A 21,670-nucleotide genomic window follows, 5' to 3' on the forward strand; every position below is an offset into this window, starting at 1 on the left:
CAGTCTTCAACACACTCACCGTTTTAGATATACCTATCTCTTCTGTCCATAGAAAAGTACTGATATTTGCCTCAATGGGGGACTGCTCTGATGAGAAAAAGCGGCGAACTGTGCAACGAAGGAAGGACATTCTTCCTTGTCTCGAATCTACACAGAAGTCATGATAGGTTTAGTGATGAAGGTGCAGTATACAGTAAGGACTGTCCTGACACTATAGGAATGGTTGTGTGTGGGGTGATCACAGTGGCACTGTTCAAATGAATCCTTTCTTGAAGTAACCAGTGACACTTAACATGAATGAACATGTACCTGTTTTACATTATTATATACGTCTTTATTGTCATTTAACAGATGCTCTTATCCGGAGCAATTATGGTGAAGTGCCTTGCTCAAGGGCACACGGGCAGATTTTCCACCTCGCCGGCTCAGAATTCAAACCAGCAACCTTTAAGTTACAGGCCCAACGTTCTGAACCTCTAGGCTACCTGCTGCCTACTTAGTTGAAGTAACCACTGTTCTTACACAATGTTAGAAAAGAGAGAAGGAAGAGAGGAAGGATGCATTGTTAAACTATTCAAACAGGCCCAGACAGCAGCTGAGCCACAGACTCCTGTCTACTCAGGGTCAGTTCCCCAGCACAATTTATATGGCAATTCTCTGAACCACTTTGTGCTTTAAAGAAGGATTTTTTCCTCTCGTAAATAGAAATTCCAACGGCCCCCGAGCATCACTCACCTCTCTCGTATCATTCCTATTCTGAAAGACTGTCTGCATTTCTTCCACCGGGGGGGGGGCAGTTTTGTTCTGCCAATGTCGTCCTCTCTTTGCTGGATTGTTAGCTCGACACGGCAAATTACCACTCAAAAATCAGATGTCTGCAGAAACTAAAGGGGACACATTCGGATTGCTCCTTAATGACTTTTCTTTTATCGCCAAGAATTATTCTTGTGTCTGTCAATGATCATAATGTCTAGATGATTGTAGTCTCTCCACATCTCCATGTACAGTATAATAGTTATCAGAGCGACAGATGAATTAGCTTCTGTGAGTCCCAGGGCCAGAGCGAGGGTTTGAGAGAGTTTAAAAAACAAAAAACTCTGCCTTAGTCATCGGATGACAAGGCGGTTCTGAGGGACGTGTGTGTGTGTGTGTGTGTGTGTGTGTGTCTAACTGTGTATCTGTGTAAACTGGTGACAGTAAAGTTCAGACAGAGCCACTGACAGAGCCTCCACTGTCTAGAGTTCCGAAGTTAATTGGGACACAATCTGGTAGAGAGATGTGTGTGTGTGTGTGTGTGTGTGTGTGTGTGTGTGTGTGTGTGTGTGTGTGTGTGTGTGTGTGTGTGTGTGTGTGTGTGTGTGTGTGTGTGTGTGTGTGTGTGTGTGTGTGTGTGTGTGTATGTATATATACAGTATATTAACGTAGCTGGCTATGTAGACGGCATCACTTAGAGACCAAACAAATGTGGAAATGAATATTCAAGACAGTTGTCAATTGTAATGTATAAATATGTGTCTTTGGGAGATAAAAGTGTTTCATGTCTTGTGTAAATGAACAGAGTTAAGTGAAGCCACAGACCATTAGACACATTGTGATGAATGAGCTCGTGACAAATGGCAATGTTTCTCTCTCTCTCTGATCCCCACCAGAAATACTAGTGTAGTTTCCTGCTTTCATACACTTGCCATATTTTCACCCAAACACGATTACACCATCTGTTAGAGATGTTCTGCCTAGACGTTTCGATATCTGACGATGAGATACCAACAGAACCCCACAAAGTTATGGAACTATCTTCAATCTGTAAGGAAATGGAAAGATTTGCTAATGTTTTCTGACCAAATAAATACTGTGGGGTCTGTAAATATAGTGAACAAATTTCAACAATCAGATATAAAACCATGAATGTCCGTCATGGCACAGATGTATATGAATATTGGGACATTGGTATTGACTGTACGGTAGCAGCCTGGATTGAACCACATCAGTCTAGAGAGTGTTTTAGGTTCTTTAAGTCCATAACAGACCTCTCTGTCCGTCTGTCCCTGATCGTAAGGCACTCTGCCCCGATATCCCATGAGCCTTCACTCTCTCCACCAGACAAACCTCAGCAAATTGCTTTGTTCGCGAAGCACAGTGGGGGGGAGATGTATCTCCTGTGACCCAACCATTGATGATTCAAGCACGAACAGCCCTTAGAGTCCACTGCAGTCTTGCAGAATGGGTCCACACAGACTAGAAATGCAATATCATAGGCTGGGCTGTGGAGTCATAAGGGAGTGTTGAAAAACGGTGTTGTGCTCCTTCGCTCGTCTAGCTTATGAGGCGTCTCAGAGCTACCATTGGCCCGACTAGGTATGCATGAGAGATGATCACGTCCCACATATTAATACTCATCATATAATAGATTTATTTCTATACCATTTGATAGACTCCTCGGGATAGCTTCTTCAGTCTCGTACAGTCTCTTATTTAAGGCAAAGTTCCATTAATGCGTATACTCTTTTTCAAGTTCTGGTTTTCATTCTCTCTTTTCAAAATACACAAAAACAGGCAACCCCTCTTCAACATTCCTTTTCATAAAATAGACTCCATTGTATAAAAAAAACTGCAGTGTCACAGTCAACCAATCGGTGAGTGGTTCAATTTGCATGTACGTCCTGGACTGGAGTGCTGTGGGAATTTGAGCACTTCCAAATTAACTTCCTGTATTCGAACCCCTTAACACTGCTCAAGGATCCCGTCACGCTACACACATTCTGCTTGGTTTCTTCTTGTTTTGAATTTTTAAGTGGATGCTTTCCAGTTCTTAAGGTGGTCGGTGTAAAATCTCTCTCAAAATAATTTAGAGTACAATATAAATAAAAATGGTTCTCTAAAAACGCATGGAGGAACCCCCCTTTACATCTGAGGTCTAGAGGGTGGGGGAGTGGAGGCAGGGCGAGGGGAGACAATGATGGGGCTAGCCAGGCTTAGTGTAGCCCGGCCTGGGGGTCTGGTAGTGGGTATACTCCAAGGTGTTATCTGCTCACAGTGGACGTGCCCGAGCGCAGGGTGCTGGGCAGCTTGTCAGAGCCGGGGATCTTCCAGGGCCCAGGGGACACAGTGGCCTTCCTACCTGCTGCCGTGCTGCCACTGCTGGTGCTCTTGGTGGGGCGGCAGGGCCGGGTCTCTCCAGGGCCCCTCTCTGCCTCTCTGGGCCTGGGCTTCTCCTGCCCCGGCTCCCCCTGATGCCCGACACTAACGTCTGGGTGACTGCTGCTGCCGCTCTGAGTACCACCGCTGCCGCCGTTCCCGTTAGAGTTTGTGTATGAGGGCTTGGAGCCTTTCGTCGGGGACTGTGTGGGTTCTCTTTTCCCGTGGGACGTGCTGCTGCTCTCCCCAGCTATCCTCTCCTTAGACCTCCCCCTGGAGGAGCTTTTGGGCTCCCCTCCCCCAGGTAGCAGCTCATCCCTCCCCACCGGCCCTCCGTCTTTGGGGCCGCTCCCTCTGCAGGTGGACCTGCCACCTTCTTTCTGCTTGGCCCTCCCACTACTGCAACCACTCCCGCTGGGCTGGTCGCGGTCCCTCCTCCCGTGGCCGGTCTGATCCGGATTATGCGGCTCGGTCGAGGCCTTCCGGGGGCTCTGGGAGCGCTCCACCCTCCTGCTCTCTTGCGCCGCTGGCTCCCACGGGACCTCCTGTGGTGGCAGGCGAGCCAGGCCGGGGCCTGGGGGCTGCTGGGGTGGGGTCAGATGAGATGAGGGCGATGGCATGGTCAGAGTGTCTGGGGGCAGGGCTACTTCCGACAGACTTGGGGAGGCTGAAGGGCGTGCATCCCAGGGGGAGGTACTGTCTGCTGGGGCACAAACACACAGTTAGACATGGGAAAGGATAGTCTTAACAGTCAGGGGCGAATCCTACCTTCCATTTACTTAGTCATGCATGGATGTCAATGGGAGACTGAGTGAAAAGTTGACTTAAGTGGAAGTTTGCCCTATAGAAATATATCTATGAATCTATAGCTTTAACCAAACAACACACACCAAGCCAAAAAACACACCTCTAGTCTACATGGATGACAGCAGCCATATTGTAGCAATCACAACAATCAAACCCAGTCTTTGTGGTATGGGCTGCAAGTGAAATATCACTTCACTTATATAAGTCACACACTGCAAGTTCACTTTTAGGCAGCACACATCTCAGTTCCCTAGCTCCCTTTAAAGCCTCAGCACTTCTAAGAAGTGGACAGAAAAATCACAAAACAGGTTTAATGGAATGGATGATGTGCTGAATCAGGCAGTGCTTCAGCCTGGCTCGGGAGAGAAAACCTGGGGGTTCGAGACTCCCCACCAGTGCTCTGGGCTGAGGAACCACGGTAGCGGCGAAACCTAGAGAGCTCTACCTTCTCCTGAGAGGCTGCTGCAGCTCACCATCCCTGTTAGCTTCTCTCTCTGCATCGCTAAGCTAGCAGTCCCAGGGTTATCATTCACAAACAGGCAGGCAGGGAAGCCTCCAGGGAGGCTAGCGCCAATCGTCTAACTAGCAGGGGGAAAGAGGGAGGCTAGGCTAGCTCCATGAGGCCTCATTACAGACTAGATGGACTCCCAGACCAGCTAGGGAGGTCTGGTGATTGGAGATAGCTCAGTGAGCAGGCTCACAGTCAATGCAGGTGCCTATTGAGCTCTGAAACCCTGGACATTTCACACCAGCTCATTCTCCTACCTATCAGCCACTGCTTGGTGTATTGAAGTGATGAACCATCTCCCGTGGAGGCTGTGTGGCCCAATAGGATTGTGGGAGGGAGTATGTGTGCTGAGCTAATGACGGCTGTCACCTTGGATACGGCTCTGTTTGTTCTAAGGGGTGAGGGCCCTGCTGACTGGATCCAACCTTAAAACAACCTCCATACTCTAGTACTCTACTCTGTATAAGGGGACACATGTACACATGCACTAATACACCCACACAATACACAGCATGCACACTTCCACATACTCACAAACCGTCATGCACGCGCGCACACACACAGTCTCATATTGTGTGGTACTAAATGTGGCAACCGTTTTTTATTCCACTTCATTACTTCATCAGGATGCAGTTTTTATAAGCTTTGAATTCTGTTTCCTCCGCAAAGTACTGTATAAACTAGCTGAAAATACAGAGCCGCTTTGCAAAATGTAGTTAAATAACCCCGAAGCAGCGCATCAAGCTCCATAAATACTACATCCTCTCAGTATACAGATAAACCTAGGCCTGTAAAAACATCTACGTATCCACACAACCTCCACATCCATGTTACAAATGGCTGTTCCACTTTTATGTGACTGCTCTGCCCAGAACACACAGGTTGATAGTTGATATGAAAAGTGACGCTGGTGATTTAATATGGCGTCCTCTGGATGACAGTGTAATGGGCTCATGGTGCGTATTTCACAGCTTTATGTCACACGCGGGCAGGTAATAGAAAAACCCTTTCTGGTGGAGGAAAGGGGGGAGAGAGGGAGGGAGAGAGAGAAATAGATAACAAAAAATCTCTGTCATAAATGGCCTGGGAGAGTCCCCGACTGGGAGAGGAAATCAGAAGTCTCCTAGCAGTGAAGATGGAGACAGACAATACTATTTCCTATGTCTAAAGACCCTGGTCACCTGCCAAAGCTAAGTGCTGATGACTGTATTTCACAGTGGAGGCCTTGGCTGGCTGTGGAAGAGTCATGTGCAGTGTTAGCCTCAGTGCTAACTCACTACCCACAGGCCGGGAGTGTGACTCTCCGTTACAGAGGCCATGGGAGAGTCTGACACATCACGATTTATTACCAAGAGGGCCGCTAGGTGCTGTCATTCCCTGAGGTGCTGGGGACATAAATGTCTGTTAGGGGCCTCAGCGTGCACCACGGTGGGATTTTATCACAGGAAATAGTCTGCCTATATATTTCTGACTAATCTATCTAGACGTTAGTGGCTGTCAGTTTGAATCGCTATTTTGTAAAAGTTGGTTCATGGATCTTTCTAAATGTGTAATATGTATTATTGTGTGTACATACAGTATAATATTTCCATTGGGCTGGCCTGATGACCATGTGGACATATGCCACGTTCAAGACAACTGGGAACTCAGACATCTCATATTTAAGTGTGTTCAAGACCCTGGGAACTAACCTTGACTGGGAAAATTAGTTTTGAACAGTCAAACTCTGGCATCTTTATAAAGCTCAGAATTTCCGACCTGAAGATCGGTGACGTCATGATTTGACCTCGTTTCCTCCCCAGTTGTCTTGAAAGCCCTAATAGCTGAGGAACTAGGTTGATGTCACTGTGATTGAAGTGGAGAGGAGGAGCCAGTGTGTTCTGACCAGGAAGTCACAGCTGCAACACATGGCATGGGCACACAAAAATACACCGCACCACAAACCACGACACCAAGTAGAATTAGACTGGAACATGCAGATCGTCACAAACCGTGTCTTTAGAGTGGCCCATTAGGAAGAAATAGGGGGAGCCATGCTTGTCACTTTTCATGCACATGGAGAGACTGGAAGGTACCATTCCTAAGGAAAGGGGAGTAACAACCTATACCAATCATTAGGGTTAAACCAGATGCCTTGAAAGGAAGAGTTACACTATTGTTAGTCAAGAGAAAGACAAGTTTATCAGTGTTAAAGTATTAAGTAGAGAGAAAGACATTGCTATGGGTGAAGAAAATATCTACATTAGAAGATAGGCATGCCAGACATAAGCAGAGTTATAGTTATAAAGTTCATGTTTTTTTTGTAATTTTTAGCCCAAACCGAGCTTCTTAACACCCGCCCGCTTAACACGGAAGTCAGCCTCGCCAATGAGTTGGAGCAAACACAGTTCACCTGCAGGCGCCCGGTCTGCCACAAGGAGTCGCTAGAGTGCGAAGAGCCAAGTAAAGCCCCCCCGGCCAAACCCAGACGACGTTGGGCCAAACCCTCCCCTAACCCGGACAACCCTGGGCCAAACCCTCCCCTAACCCGGACAACCCTGGGCCAAAACCTCCCCTAACCCAAACGACGTTGGGCCAAACCCTCCCCTAACCCGGACAACCCTGGGCCAAACCCTCCCCTAACCCAGACGACGCTGGGCCAAACCCTCCCCTAACCCGGACAACCCTGGGCCAAAACCTCCCCTAACCCAGACGACCCTGGGCCAAACCCTCCCCTAACCCGGACTACCCTGGGCCAAACCCTCCCTAACCCGGACGACGCTGGGCCAAACCCTCCCTAACCCAGACGACACTGGGCCAAACCCTCCCCTAACCCGGACGACGCTGGGCCAAACCCTCCCTAACCCGGACAACACTGGGCCAAACCCTCCCCTAACCCAGACGACGCTGGGCCAAACCCTCCCTAACCCAGACAACCCTGGGCCAAACCTCCCCTAACCCAGACGACCCTGGGCCAAACCCTCCCCTAACCCGGACGACGCTGGGCCAAACCCTCCCCTAACCCGGACGACGCTGGGCCAAACCCTCCCCTAACCCAGACGACACTGGGCCAAACCCTCCCCTAACCCGGACGACACTGGGCCAAACCCTCCCCTAACCCGGACGACACTGGGCCAAACCCTCCCCTAACCCGGACGACACTGGGCCAAACCCTCCCCTAACCCGGACGACACTGGGCCAAACCCTCCCCTAACCCAGATGACACTGGGCCAAACCCTCCCCTAACATGGACGACACTGGGCCAAACCCTCCACTAACCCAGATGACACTGGGACAAACCCTCCCCTAACCCGGACGACACTGGGCCAAACCCTCCACTAACCCAGACGACACTGGGACAAACCCTCCCCTAACCCGGACGACACTGGGCCAATTGTACGGTTTCCGCACTGCATCTCAGGATCAATCCCAGGCAGTAGTGATTCCACAACACAACTGTGCTTTAGACCACTGAGCCACTCGGGAGGCCCGAGTAAAGAATAATCTATAGACGTAATCATTTTAGAAGTGTGTGTGACTTTTAAAATGTGATTATAGTGTTACTGGAATCAGATGAGATTAGAAGGTAAGCAGGTGTATTTGAGTGTGTTACAGCTGGATTAGCCTTGGCCTGGGGAGGGGTAAACAACAGGGTTCGAGGGACAGAATGGAAACCCACCATACTCTGGCACCTGCCCTGTGCCTCTCTTCAGGAGCAGACGCACCCGCCGGCCCCCTGACTTGATGAGCTCGATGGCCCGGGTGTGGGTCATGTCCCTGGTGGTGTCCCCATTGATCTCAATGATCTGGTCCCCTACCTGGAGAGGAGGAGAGACAACACAGTGAGAGAGAGAGAGAGAGAGAGAGCAATACTGTAGATAGATAGATAGATATGTGTCCCCGCTGTTTGTGTGTGTATGTGCATGAAATCCTGTTGCCATGCAGATACTGCACAGACAATAAATAGACAATAGACCACTGTGACAGTAACCTCTAAATCACCAACCCACTGAGCACCTTGTGTTATATAAACATGCGTTACATTGCATGGCAAGTTCACACCAATTCCCTGATTAGATGAACAAATTATGGAAGAACGCTGGCACACACTGCCGCAACCACCAACGCAATTATTTCTTGGCAGGCCTCTGAGATAAGCACACACACTACGTATTAAAGCACAAAATTAACGAGGCAAATTTGTTGTGGATCACAATTTATTAGGATCAATGTGTATCTATAAATCTTAGTGGTGCAGAGGGATCAGAGTGGCCAGTGTAAAGCTCTAATCAGAATTAGCACTCATGAATGTGATGTCAGTTGTCATTAATTCCTGCAGCCCGTTTTATAATGTCATTTAGATTGAATTATGGCAGACAGACTCTTCCCTGCAGGGGGGCTGAGACTAAAGAGGATACCTGAATACCAATGTCCTGGGCTTTGTTCATTACGTACCAAACGGAAGAAAATGGACTGAAACAAGGAGGGTGTTCCTGAATCCGTCCAATAAGAAACAGTTGTTTACGATTTCCGTTGCAAAACGTATTCCTAATGAATATGACCCAGGACATTAGCAGCTGAAGACCTGGTAGTAACCTATTCATTTCACTAATTAGACTACACCTCCCTTCTAGCACTACAGTGTAAAGGTTGTGACCTCTCTATGACTACAACATCAAGGTCGGAGGCCAATTGTACAGGCATATCCCCTGAAGGATCTCACTAACACACTTCCTTCACTTGGGAATTGGGACCAGTGACCTCTTGACTGATAGTGTAGGAGACCACGTGCTGCGGCGCCAAATGTATAAACCAATTACTGTAACAAATGGAAAAGTCCTCGGCTAATAGTGGAAGTCATTTGAAAGCTGAGGAGAGAGAATCCGCCCGGCAACAGAGAGAGAAGGGAAGTCATTAAGTGTTATTAGGCTGATCTGAGCGGAGCTGGGCCGCCCGTCCATCTACACCTTCTGACAGTTAGTGAATGGCTGAGGCCGGCCTGAGTCATTCCCCTTTAAATGGAAGTGACTGGGTGTGGATGGGAGAATTGAACACCAAACCAACAGCAGTAGTATGACCTCCAGATGAAGCATGGTTTTCCTTGGATTGTCTCTCCTCTAGATGCTATCTCGAGTCCAGCCAAGCTTACTAAGGCTGTGTCTGAAACAGCACCCTATTGCCTATATAGTGCACTTTTGACCAGAGCCTGAGATCAGAGTCGTGTAAAAAGTAGTATACTATATAGCCGGCCGGCCGATCTCAGTTCATTTCAACAGCGGTGTTAGATGATCCTACCTTTCCCCCTCGACCATTCATCTCCCCATGATCAGAGTTCAAACTGGGCCTGTGTGTGGCGGACTGCAGAGTTTGAGTGGGCCTTTAAAGCTGTGATTACTGAAGGATAAATCACAATACCGGCCCGGGCGTTGAAGAGGGAGACGAGGACCGCTAGCTATCCCTCATCCCCAGTCGATGGGTTTGGGCCTGGGCCCGCCGAGCTCCATTTACCTCGCCGTGGCGGAGTGAGAGTAGTATCCCTACGGGCCGTTTTACACACATCTCTGACAGGTTCATTACAGATAATGAACGCTATTGGCCCACACTAGGGAGATTGGGCAGAGAGAAGTGTGACGGGTAGGAGACGATCAAGATACTTTAGGAGATATAGAAAAACTGCTATGACAGACTTATAATGTACTCTTTGATATCGGAAAAGTAAAGTGAGATTTCTTCTATTTTACACCATAAAGTGATCAGAGTCACTCTGGATGAACATAGCAGGCTACAAGAACATATACAGCTGTTGGGAGAGAGTGACTCATACTTTGACAGAGGTGATGGAAGGAAGGTGTGAACTTGGGGAAAAACTAAAAGCTTGGCAGGCTCTGCATCTTTTTACAAAGAGTACTACATTTGAACGTCAATTAAGAAAATAATTGTATTCTTTTGTTGTTAAACAGATGGTGACTGGCAGATAGTTCCCTCTATCCCTGAAGAGAACATTACGAAACGGACAAAAGTTGAAAACTATTCATGGTTAAAAGCAGCCATCCTTTAATTATTCATCTGAATGTTCATAGTACCTAATGTATTATTGACTAGAGAAACGTTTCTGCTGCCAGTAAACCCACTAACCCAGCAGGTGTCAAAACGTCCCAAATCCTTCACACACTCAGCCACACTGCATTAGCAGATTATTTTCTTACAGGGCTTAAAATGGAAATTTGCTGCCAAGATAATCATCAGACAATTAAGACTAGCAAAGATTTATTATTAATATCCCACTAAACCAGCGTTGGGAGAGAAGCTACTGTAAGTATGTTGAGGGGAAGTGTTAGTTCAGCGCAGGATGTGACATCGTCATCAGCCTACCCTCATCCTCCCGTTGCGGATGGCGGGTCCGTCCTCGGCCAGTCGCAGGACAAACAGGTCCATCTTGTACTCCCTCCCTCCACGGATACTGAAGCCAAACCCCTTCACACTCTTCTCCAGCTCCACGGTGAAGAAGTCAAAGTCCTGGAGAAGGAGCAGGACACATTCAGACAACAGGCAGTAAGAACCAGGGAGGAGGGGAAGGAGCAGGACACATTCAGACAACAGGCAGTAAGTAAGAACAACAGGGGAGGAGGAGGGGAAGGAGCAGGACACATTCAGACAACAGGGAGTAAGATCCAGGGAGGAGGGGAAGGAGCAGGACACATTCAGACAACAGGCAGTAAGAACCAGGGAGGAGGGGAAGGAGCAGGACACATTCAGACAACAGGCAGTAAGAACCAGGGAGGAGGGGAAGGAGCAGGACACATTCAGACAACAGGCAGTAAGAACCAGGGAGGAGGGGAAGGAGCAGGACACATTCAGACAACAGGCAGTAAGAACCAGGGAGGAGGGGAAGGAGCAGGACACATTCAGACAACAGGCGGTAAGATAAGAGACAACAGGGAACCAGGGAGGAGGGGAAGGAGCAGGACACATTCAGACAACAGGCAGTAAGAACCAGGGAGGAGGGGAAGGAGCAGGACACATTCAGACAACAGGCGGTAAGATCCAGGGAGGAGGGGAAGGAGCAGGACACATTCAGACAACAGGCAGTAAGAACCAGGGAAGAGGGGAAGGAGCAGAACACATTCAGACAACAGGCAGTAAGAACCAGGGAAGAGGGGAAGGAGCAGAACACATTCAGACAACAGGCGGTAAGATCCAGGGAGGAGGGGAAGGAGCAGGACACATTCAGACAACAGGCAGTAAGAACCAGGGAGGAGGGGAAGGAGCAGGACACATTCAGACAACAGGCAGTAAGAACCAGGGAGGAGGGGAAGGAGCAGAACACATTCAGACAACAGGCAGTAAGATCCAGGGAGGAGGGGAAGGCCATCAGTCACCATCACAAAAGCTAATGGCCATGTGTATTAATATGCTGCGCTTACCATTGTTTAACTCAGTGCAGCGTTCAGTCTGGTTTAACCAGGCTAGAATTACCACATCTTCCTCGTTAACCTCTCTACCTGAACTACTGTTTCTTGCGTGTCAATGCCCATATATTTCAGTTGAATATATTTATTTTATTCTTTATTTAACTAGGCAAGTCAGTTAAGAACAAATTCTAATTTACAATGACCGCCGACGCTGGGCCAATTGTGCACCGCCCTATGGGATTCCCAATCACGGCCGGTTTAGATACAGTCAGGATTCGAAACAGGTTGTCTGTAGTGACGCTTCCAGCACTGAGATGCAGTGTTTTAGATCGCTGCGCCACCTGGGAGACCCAATTGTGATGGCTTTACATACTTGTAATAAAAGGTCAATACTGTATTGATGAGTAAAGTATCTAACCTGGTAGACCTGTGGCATCTGTGGCTGGATCTGTCTGTAGTCGTGGGGCACAGGCATAGGGAAGTGCCTGGGGTCAGTGGACAGCTGTCTGTAGTCCATCAGAGGAGGGTGTCTGTAGTCCAGGGTGGGTGGCTGGCGGTAATCTGCTACAGGAGGGTGTCTGTAGTCCAACGGGGGCTGTCTGTAGTCTGTGAATGGAGGCTGTCGGATGTCCGGTTTTACATCCTGCCTCGCTTTCACCTCTGACCTGTAACTAACCAACCAATCAAGTTAAAGGAAAATTTCCCACTGGCCATAAACTGGTTGAATCACTCATGTAACATCAATGACACTATTTCGGCCTATATAGCATTTGCAAAGTCATCGACAGCCATTGTTTCAATTCAACCCAGAATTAATTAGATAATAAAATAGGGTTTCAGGGCCCACAATTTTAAGCACAGGTAGATTTTAAATGGAATGATATTTAGTGATATTGAATTGTGTTTAGTTGTCAACACAACCAAATATCAACATTTGGAGATGTCTCTTTTTTTGTGTGTGTTTTCTTTGTGGAATTTTACCCCTTTTTCTCCCCAATTTCGTGGTATCCAATTTTTCTTATTTTTAGTAGCTACTATCTTGTCTCATCGCTACAACTCCCGTACGGGCTCGGGAGAGACAAAGGTTGAAAGTCATGCGTCCTCCGATACACAAACCAACCAAGCAGCACTGTTCCATATGTGCCACTGACTTAGTCTGGCTTTAATTACAGTTTGTCTACAAATTAATCATTGATATGTTGGATTCATGTCTCCATCTCAACGAAATACGTAAATTAACACAACAATCTAAGTTAAAGAATAGGACTAAATCAAATCCAACCTTATTTAAAGTGCATTTAAAGTTTGATTTGAATGAGTCCTATTCTTTAACTTTTATTGTTATGTTGAAAATCAAACACAAAAACAATAAACAATGAATAGCATATTAACTTGTTGACAAGTTGAACAAATGATATGTTGGATTCATGTCTCTAACTCAACCAAAAATATAAGTTAAAGAATGGGATTAAGCCAGTGGCTCAGATGGAACTATGCAATCAGTAGATAAAACTCAATTAAATGTTGATATGTCAACCAAACAATTGAATATAGCCTAAATTAAGGCTATCGTACAAACATGGCCACATTGAGGTTGAGAAACTCTAAAATCCTTCTTATAAAACATGCATGTTCTAGATAGCATGAATAGGTTGTCGCAGGTCTCTGGAGATCTTTACTATTACTGTAATGATCTGTGCAGAATCTTGAACAGCACCATGTATTTAAAATGTAATCTCAATTGCAATCCAGGTCATTTGGTTCTGCTATTAGATGAAACACAGTGATAACACATTCATTGTGTGTTGTATAAATAAACTAAATATCTGGCATTGTGCTCCCATTAGAACTTTGCTGTGCTTTTAAATGGTTGAAAGCGCAGTGAGGCATTTCAGTGAAAACTAAACCAAAAATCGGACATTGTTTTTCCATTGGAATTTGGTTGAGCTTTATTCGATGGGCGAATGCACAGTTGAACTAACTTTTGGATGTCTTTTTGAGTGGGTGAATATATAGTATGTTGTCGTCTCATTGATCAAGTTCTCAACTAAATATGACCTAATTGCCAAAGTTGAAATGATGTAGTGTGCCCAGTGGGCTATCACTACAAGCATTTCATATGAATGTAATGGGTAATGGTAATGCTCTCTGAACCAATTCATGTCAAATTCTAAGTTATTTAGAAATACCTTGTTTGTTACAATCAAACTACCTTTGAGACAAGACTCTAGTGGTGGTAAGTGAAATCATTTTTTTGAACCACATGTCTTTTACAGAGTTGTCAATAAATAAGAGGGAATTGTCCAGAGCAGGAGAGAAAGGACAATGACAGGGTACACTTTGGGCCCCCTGTAAGAGCTTGATGAAATATTCAGCGTAGGTCTATAAAGAAGCTATTTAGGTTAATAATTCAGGAGACCGTAAGAGTTAAGTGATGTTATACAACAAACTGGAGACAGGGAGAGAATACCTCGCTCTCACCTGTAATTCCCTTAGGAATAGTGCTTTTACCCCAGAGATTTTAAAAAAGATACTACTGTGCTGTATAAGATATCTGGGACTTCCTCAGCATTGGGACCAGCAGACAGTACAATACCGAGGAAGCACTAAAGATTACATGAACCCATACACATACATGATCAACTATCTTAAACAATTTTAATACATAGGAAATGATAGAGCACTCAAATGCTGCATGTCTTAAATCGAATCAAATGATATTGGTCACACATATTTAGCAGATGTTAATGTGGGTTTAGCGAAATGCTCGTGTAAATTATGGCCCTATCCTGGCGGACCAATATTTAGAACTGGGCTGGGTGCTATGGATTGGTGGGTGTGTTTTTAAGCAGTGTGCGTCTGTGTGTGTGTGTGACCATCCGGTTGCCGTACCTGCTGTCGTGGCTGTAGATCTGGGGTGGGGGGGCTGGGGTCTGTGTGATTTGGCTCTGGTGGGTCAGGGAGCTGGGCTGGGTGACTGCAGGGCTGGGCTGAGTGACTGCAGGGCTGGGCTGGGTGACAGCAGGGATGGGCTGGCCCACGGCAGGACTGGGCTGGGCCTGAGGACTGTGCTGCTGGGTCACTGCTGGGCTCTGTTTCTGTGAGCTAGGGGCTGACGGGTTCAGCTCTGAAACACAGACAGACAGAAGTGTCAGACACAGACACAGAGACAGATACACACCACAGTATAGACTATGCTAAACAGAGCCACATTAACATAATACACAGTGCATCTACTTCAAAGAACTGTCAGTACAATGCTCTAATCTACAGTAGATGCTCGCATTGCCAAGAAACACCCATGAAGCATTAGAAGATGGTGACAGAAACCGACTCACTAGACAGTTCTCCCAAACAGACATATCACTCGCTGATCCACGCAAATAGTGCCTTAGCCAGAGATCGAACAACACCCTTTAAAAAGGATGTAAAACTGTCTGTACAGTAAGACAATGTGCTGCATTTAAGATGACAAACAGTTTAACAGTCCCTGAAAGTCCCCCCCACATCTACATTATACAGTTCTCTAATGACCCCTTGGTCCCCCCATTATCTCCAGTCTAGTGACCGTTGTCGTCCGCCCCCCCGTCTCACTCACCTTCCTGTGGTATGATCCGGAGGGTGACGCTGAGGCCGGCGTCCTTGATGAGCTTAACGATGTCGGCGTGGGGCATGTTGATGATGGACTGGCTGTTCACCGCCAGGATGCGGTCACCCACCTTCAGTTTGCCACAGCGGTCCGCCGGGCTGCCGTCGATGATACGGCCAATCTTATGGGGCACGCCTGGGATGGGAGGAGAGGCGGAGGACAATACACACAGAGTGAGAGACACACAGATATGGTTAGTTGAGGATGGGTCTGAGTTCAGGCTAATCTTACTGGTTGGATGCTTTCTTTCCATCTCTCCCTCTCTTCTTTCTATCTAAGTTGCTCGCTCTTTTCACATTTCTCCCGCCCCCTCTCAGCTTATGTAAGACAGCTGGCTGTATGCACGGCGAGTGTGGGCAGGGCACTAAAAGGCGCCACGGCGTACTGGAGCCTCGCTACCTCAGATCCGAGGGACTGATACAGTCAGGAAACCATTTGGAATTGAGACGGGTTAGATGGTTAGACGAGGAGTACATGGTTCAAAAATAGAGGTGTTACATTTTTTATATAGTTGTGACCTCTTCGCAGACCTCTTCCTCTCAGAAATTTGTCAAAATGGATTTGGTTTTCTCTGCTTGGAACAACTGTATCTGCTGGACTAAAATGCATTAAAACTCAAGAGCATAATAATATGCGAAGCCTTCCCTTTTAAGGTGAAATTGCCATAAGGCAGTACATTTGTAATGTAAACAACCCATGGACAAGCAATGACTCACTGACTCACTGACTCACTGACTCACTCACTCACTCACTCACTCACTCACTCACTCACTCACTCACTCACTCACTCACTCACTCACTCACTCACTCACTCACTCACTCACTCACTCAGAGCAGCACTCACTGATGGCGGAGGCGGTCTCGGGCCGGTTGAGCGAGCTGATGATGACGAATCCAAACCCTTCACTCTCCTTGCGGTGGATAATGACATCACTCGGTGGCTGCTGCACGCTGGAGGTCGGCTCTCCGTCTGTGGTGCTACCTGTACCCATGGCGTCAGTGGGTGGGGCTGCGTTGTTGCCAGGATACGTGACATTGGTGAAGTCGCTGCGTGGGGAGCTGTGCTGGGTGGACACAGAGCCGGGGCTGCGGCCGTTCTCTGGACACGGCTCTCCTGTGGGGGGGTGTAACAGAGAGCTGAGTTAACCTGCTCTGCTCTCTACCACACCACACTGCAGCCCAGTCTGGACTGGCTATCAGATCAGAAAAGGTCATGGTTTCTCTCACACCTCATCAGCTGTATTGCAGCATCCATAGATCTTTTTAATCCAAAAGAAAACCTCCATTGAAGATATCTGTAGATACAATCGTTAAGAACTAAGACTCCCTCAAAACCAAGATGTCATGTTAGAATTCATTACATCTCCTTCAATGATCAAGGTTGAACTGAAGACAGTGAGACCTCTAGGAGAGACAAGAGTCTTGACACCTCCAAAAGTGTTACTTTGAATCAAACGTTCGAGGGATGAAAGGCAAGACCACGGACGACACGGATGAGACAAACAGCCTTTCATGACTGGAGACGGAAGGAGAAGAGGGAGACAGAGGAGGGGAGACGGGATCTCACCAGGGTGGCTGTGCTCTCCTCCCCAGGCACCAAAGGCAGCCGGAGCGTAAGCTGACATAAGGGAATGGGGAGATCTGAGGGGGGAAGGTGTGTGTAGAGGGCTGCTACACTCATCACACAGCAGGGTTTTGCAGCTCTACAATTCAAGGTACAATACAACAGCCAGACTCCACATAAGACCAGAGAAAGGAAGACTATCAGGCCTTCTTGGAGTTGGATGAATTTGACCCTAGAAGATGATCTAAGGTCAGAGTTCCGTTTTCCTCCCTAATGATTAGGATTAGGAGTTTTCAGTAAACTGATCCTAGATCTGTCCCCTCCCATATTCTCACCTGGGCCCTGTAGCCTCCTCCTGATGGTGAGGTTGACCTGTCCATTGCGGGCGGCGCCGTGCATCAGGTCGATAACGTAGCGGTGGGGCTTCCCCGCCACCGGGATCCCGTCCACGAAGATGAGCTCATCGCCTGGCCGCAGGCGCCCGTCTCTGTCCGCAGGGCTCTTCTCTATGATGGCCCCAATCAGGATCTGTTTATGGGAACCAGACCAATCAGAACGCATGGAGAGCGGATTCAGAAAAGGACTACATTGAAGCGATATGTAGCCATGGTCAAGTGGACAAGAAACATGCAGTGAGTAACTGTATGTGAAATGACATGTATAAGTGGTTGTTATGTCAGTGGTGTTATGAATAGATACGTGGCTCCATGTTTGCGCTGAGTGTTACTCTACAGACAATTAACCAGTAACCATCCACAGCAGCATCACCAGTCTCTCAGTGAGTCAGTCAGGGTTCAGGGTTAGATATGCATGTAGTGGGTTAGAGAGGAGAAAATGACAGGATTCCACGCCCATCTCATACGAGCCTTCTCACGGGTGTCCGGACTCACAGGCTGACCCGCCTCGTCTCCCCCAAGGATGCGGAAGCCGAAGCCGGACTTCTGCCTCCTCAGGTGGACCTCCACCTCCTGGTACTCTGCCCCTGGGGTCAAGGAACAGACAACACCTGTGACACGTGTTGACCTTGGAGTGCCCTCAGTCTAATGTCTAATTTATGTGAAGCCAGAGGATTGTTGATCACATATTGTGGAAGTTAACACATTAAATTAAAGGCACTGTTATTTCTGTGTTTTATATAGTATTGTACAACACCTGATAGAACTAACACTGTTAAAGTGTGATAAAAAAAAATCAGTGTTATTTCCTGGTAGTTGCTTGTTGAAAATAATCGACACAGGACCCTAATCAGCAGGTTTGCATGGGCGGGAGTTTCGGCTTTCCATGGTGGCATCAATGCGGTAAATTGGTTAATAGACCAATAACAAAGAGAGTTCCAAACTTCTCTGCCAATAACAGCAAGTTATCAGTTTTCCCCTCTCCACTCAAACCAGACAGTTCTTGCTTAAGTCTTGTGTGAGATTGTTTTTTTGGGCTAAAAAGCCAATTTTAATGGAAATGTTACAGCAAGGCACTTATTTGTTACCCAGAAATAATTTGATATTGTTATAAAATGGCTGTATTGGGCCTTTAATGCATTGCAAATTAAATTAAAGGTTTCATAAAAAAATACAATAATAAAAGACAATTTAGAATAATCCCTATTCCTCCCTGTGGACAGTCTTCTTCAGGGCCAAAGTACATACCTGAGTGGTCCACAGAGAAGATGGTCCGTGGCAGGCCTGGCTCTGTGTGGGGGAGGGAGATTGAGGGAGCACCCATAAACAATAATACAACACACACAGTGTCTTACAACTGTCTCACTCAGAGCAGACTACTAAAAAGACTGAGACTAGAGCAAGACAGAAAAAGACTTGCCTCAGCACATTGTCTGCACAGAGTTCCTACATCATCCATTACACTGTGGAAAAGAAGTGCTTAGGGCTTGTAATACAGCTATCTTTTTATTTACAGTATGTGTTACGGGAGCAGAAACTCATCTGCAATCAAGCCTTTACTGGAAAGCAGAATGATTTGTGGCATAGTGATATTCATTATCCTGAAAACCCTTTCCTATGAAATGAAGTAGAGCGGGTCAAAGTGACTGTGATGAGAAATGGGCTCTATTTACAGCAGGTTTAATCACGGAGACCAGTGTCCGCTGGGATATCAGAGGAATTCATTGAGGAAACAAAGATGGCGGATGACACATAAGGAGACTGACTGACAAGTCTTACCACGGAACCCATATACAGTGTTTTAAGTTTATATTAAGTAAGATTGCTGGAAAAAATACTCATACATGTTGGCAGAAGATAAGGACAGAATGACCTTGCTGGCCAGAGGATGATTTTGGTATATTCCAGACTGTGTTACAGTTTACATAAAGTACACAATTCATAAATCTCCATCCAACTCCAGCTCTCTCACATGCAATGGGGTCTCTTGGTTCCCTACTAGAATAAAGGCATCTAATTACAGATGAAGGATCTTAATTTGATCACTCCTTTGTTACTGATAATTTTCCTACACAGCAGGAAATATAAACTTGTAGTGTATTCAAGCTTAAAAAGGCTTCTGAAGTATGTAATATATATTGTTTTATCAACCCCATACATTCTTTTCCATGAATTATAACCTATTTCCTGTTGCTGCATGATTATCTTCCAGCTGTAGAAAACCTTATCAACATTCAGTGGACGCTACACTGACTTGTCTATGGTTGTGGGTTATGGGTGCATTTTCTTCTCTAACAGCCTGCATTGGTCTCCCGGCTATATTGAGAACAGTCCTAGTTAGATAAGGTTACTGAAAAATACCAATGTTCATGACCTAGAACTCACACACCACTGAGGGAAAAGTGTTCTGAGTAAAGTGTTCCTAAAAGTTGCCTTGTGCCTCAACCCTGTTAACCTGACTGACCAACAGTCTGCAAGTGTAGCCTAGCAGCGAACAGCACTTTGGGGGATTGTTACACGAAGGGAAGCAACACTAAACTGAACACAGGACTAAAGGAGAGTAAAGGAGAGAAAGAAACAGAGAGAGAGAGAAGAGAGCAGAGAGAGAGAGAGGGAGAGAGAAAGAGAGAGAAATGCAGATAGGGAGAGGAAAGCTACAGAAAAAGAGAGAGAGAGAGAAAGAGACCGATAGAGAGGGAGAGAGAAAGAGACAGAGAGAGAGAGGGTGAAAGACAGAGAGAGAGAAATGCAGATAGAGAGAGGGAGAGGAAAGCTACAGAAAAAGAGAGAGAGAAATGAAAGCTACAGAGAGAGAGAGAGCGAGAGAGAGAGAAAGGAAAGCTACAAAGAAAGAGAGAGAGAGTGAGAGAGAGGTCTATCGAGCTCAGCTAACCTGATCTAACAAGCACACGAGGGGACAGCTTTATTACAGGCCATACTGTTTCTAACTGTCTTCATCTCCCCCATAGAAACAACAGTGACAGCATTGTCAACAACAACGGAAGGGATCTGTTACAGCTCGGTAGAAGCCTGGGTCTGTACTTTGTCAATGGTAGGTTACGGGAGGACTCTTTGGGGAGATTCACCTACTGCTCACCTCTTGGCCACAGTACACAGACATCACAGACATGGACCCTTTCTCTCTCAGCTCTGTCACCTCTGTCTGATCACAGCCAAATTATGTTGTTCATCAAAAGAACAGACATGGAAACAACCACACATTCACCGCCCAGTAAGCTGTACAACATCAGAAACTCATACAGATGGGCCCAAAACAGCACAGAAGATACCAGAAACCAACCTGTAACCAACATATCCAAACACTCTTAGATAACTTTCTGGATACCACATACACTCACTGTAAAGAAGTCATCAATCTAGCATCAATCTAATCTATATATTCAGGCAAACGGCAAAAGAAGCACAATTGAAATAGAGAAAAAACAAACCAAAAAAAAAACACAGATGACAACTGGTTTTGATGCAGATGGTAAAATTATAAGGAAAAAACTTAGAACACTATCCAACCATAAGCACAGAGACCCAAATAATGGTGAATTACGCCTTCATTACTGTGAGACTTTAAAACTCTATAAACGTACACTCAGAACCAAAAAAGTACAACAGTACAACAGCAAGCAGCAGACTAATTGAGGAGTCCATAAAACAAAAAAATCTAAACAAGAGGAATTAGCAATACAAAATGGTGACATATGGACAACCCATTTTAAAACTTTCTACAACACCGTTCAAATTGACACATACGCAGAACAAGGCCAAAGAAAAAGCCATAAAAGCCATGGGGCGGCAGTGTAGCCTAGTGGTTAGAGCGTTGGACTAGTAACCGCAAGGTTGAGACCCCCGAGCTGACAAGGTACAAAATCTGTCGTTCTGCCCCTGAACAGGCAGTTAACCCACTGTTCCCAGGCCGTCATTGAAAATAAGAATTTGTTCTTAACTGACTTGCCTGGTTAAATAAAGGTAAAAAAATAAATAAATAAATAAAATAAAATAAAAAAATAAAAAATAAAGGACATTCAAAATCCATTGGACTAACCAATTACTGACCAGGAGCTCTAAGAAACTTCCGGCTCTCAAATTTAAAAACAGCATGCGGACCTGATCGCATCCTAAACGAGATGATCAAACTCACTAGTGCAAAATTTCAATTGGCGATATTAAAACTGTTTAATTCGATCCTGAGTGTAGGTTATTTCCCTG

General features: G+C 46.3%; 1 protein-coding gene across 1 annotated transcript in view; it reads right to left on the minus strand.

The window, feature by feature from the left end:
- Positions 1 to 792: 792 nt before the first annotated feature.
- LOC135515014 (membrane-associated guanylate kinase, WW and PDZ domain-containing protein 2-like) overlaps positions 793 to 21,670 on the minus strand; it is a 350,442-nt gene continuing 329,564 nt past the window's right edge. The window contains 10 exon segments of the mRNA XM_064938806.1: positions 793 to 3,835; positions 8,109 to 8,247; positions 10,802 to 10,945; positions 12,260 to 12,506; positions 14,734 to 14,968; positions 15,440 to 15,625; positions 16,335 to 16,604; positions 17,390 to 17,582; positions 17,945 to 18,036; positions 18,698 to 18,739. Coding sequence (XP_064794878.1) covers positions 3,021 to 3,835; positions 8,109 to 8,247; positions 10,802 to 10,945; positions 12,260 to 12,506; positions 14,734 to 14,968; positions 15,440 to 15,625; positions 16,335 to 16,604; positions 17,390 to 17,582; positions 17,945 to 18,036; positions 18,698 to 18,739 — 2,363 coding nt within the window. The 3' untranslated portion in view covers positions 793 to 3,020.

This window comes from Oncorhynchus masou, chromosome 26 (assembly GCF_036934945.1).
Source record: "Oncorhynchus masou masou isolate Uvic2021 chromosome 26, UVic_Omas_1.1, whole genome shotgun sequence".
NCBI lineage: Eukaryota > Metazoa > Chordata > Actinopteri > Salmoniformes > Salmonidae > Oncorhynchus > Oncorhynchus masou.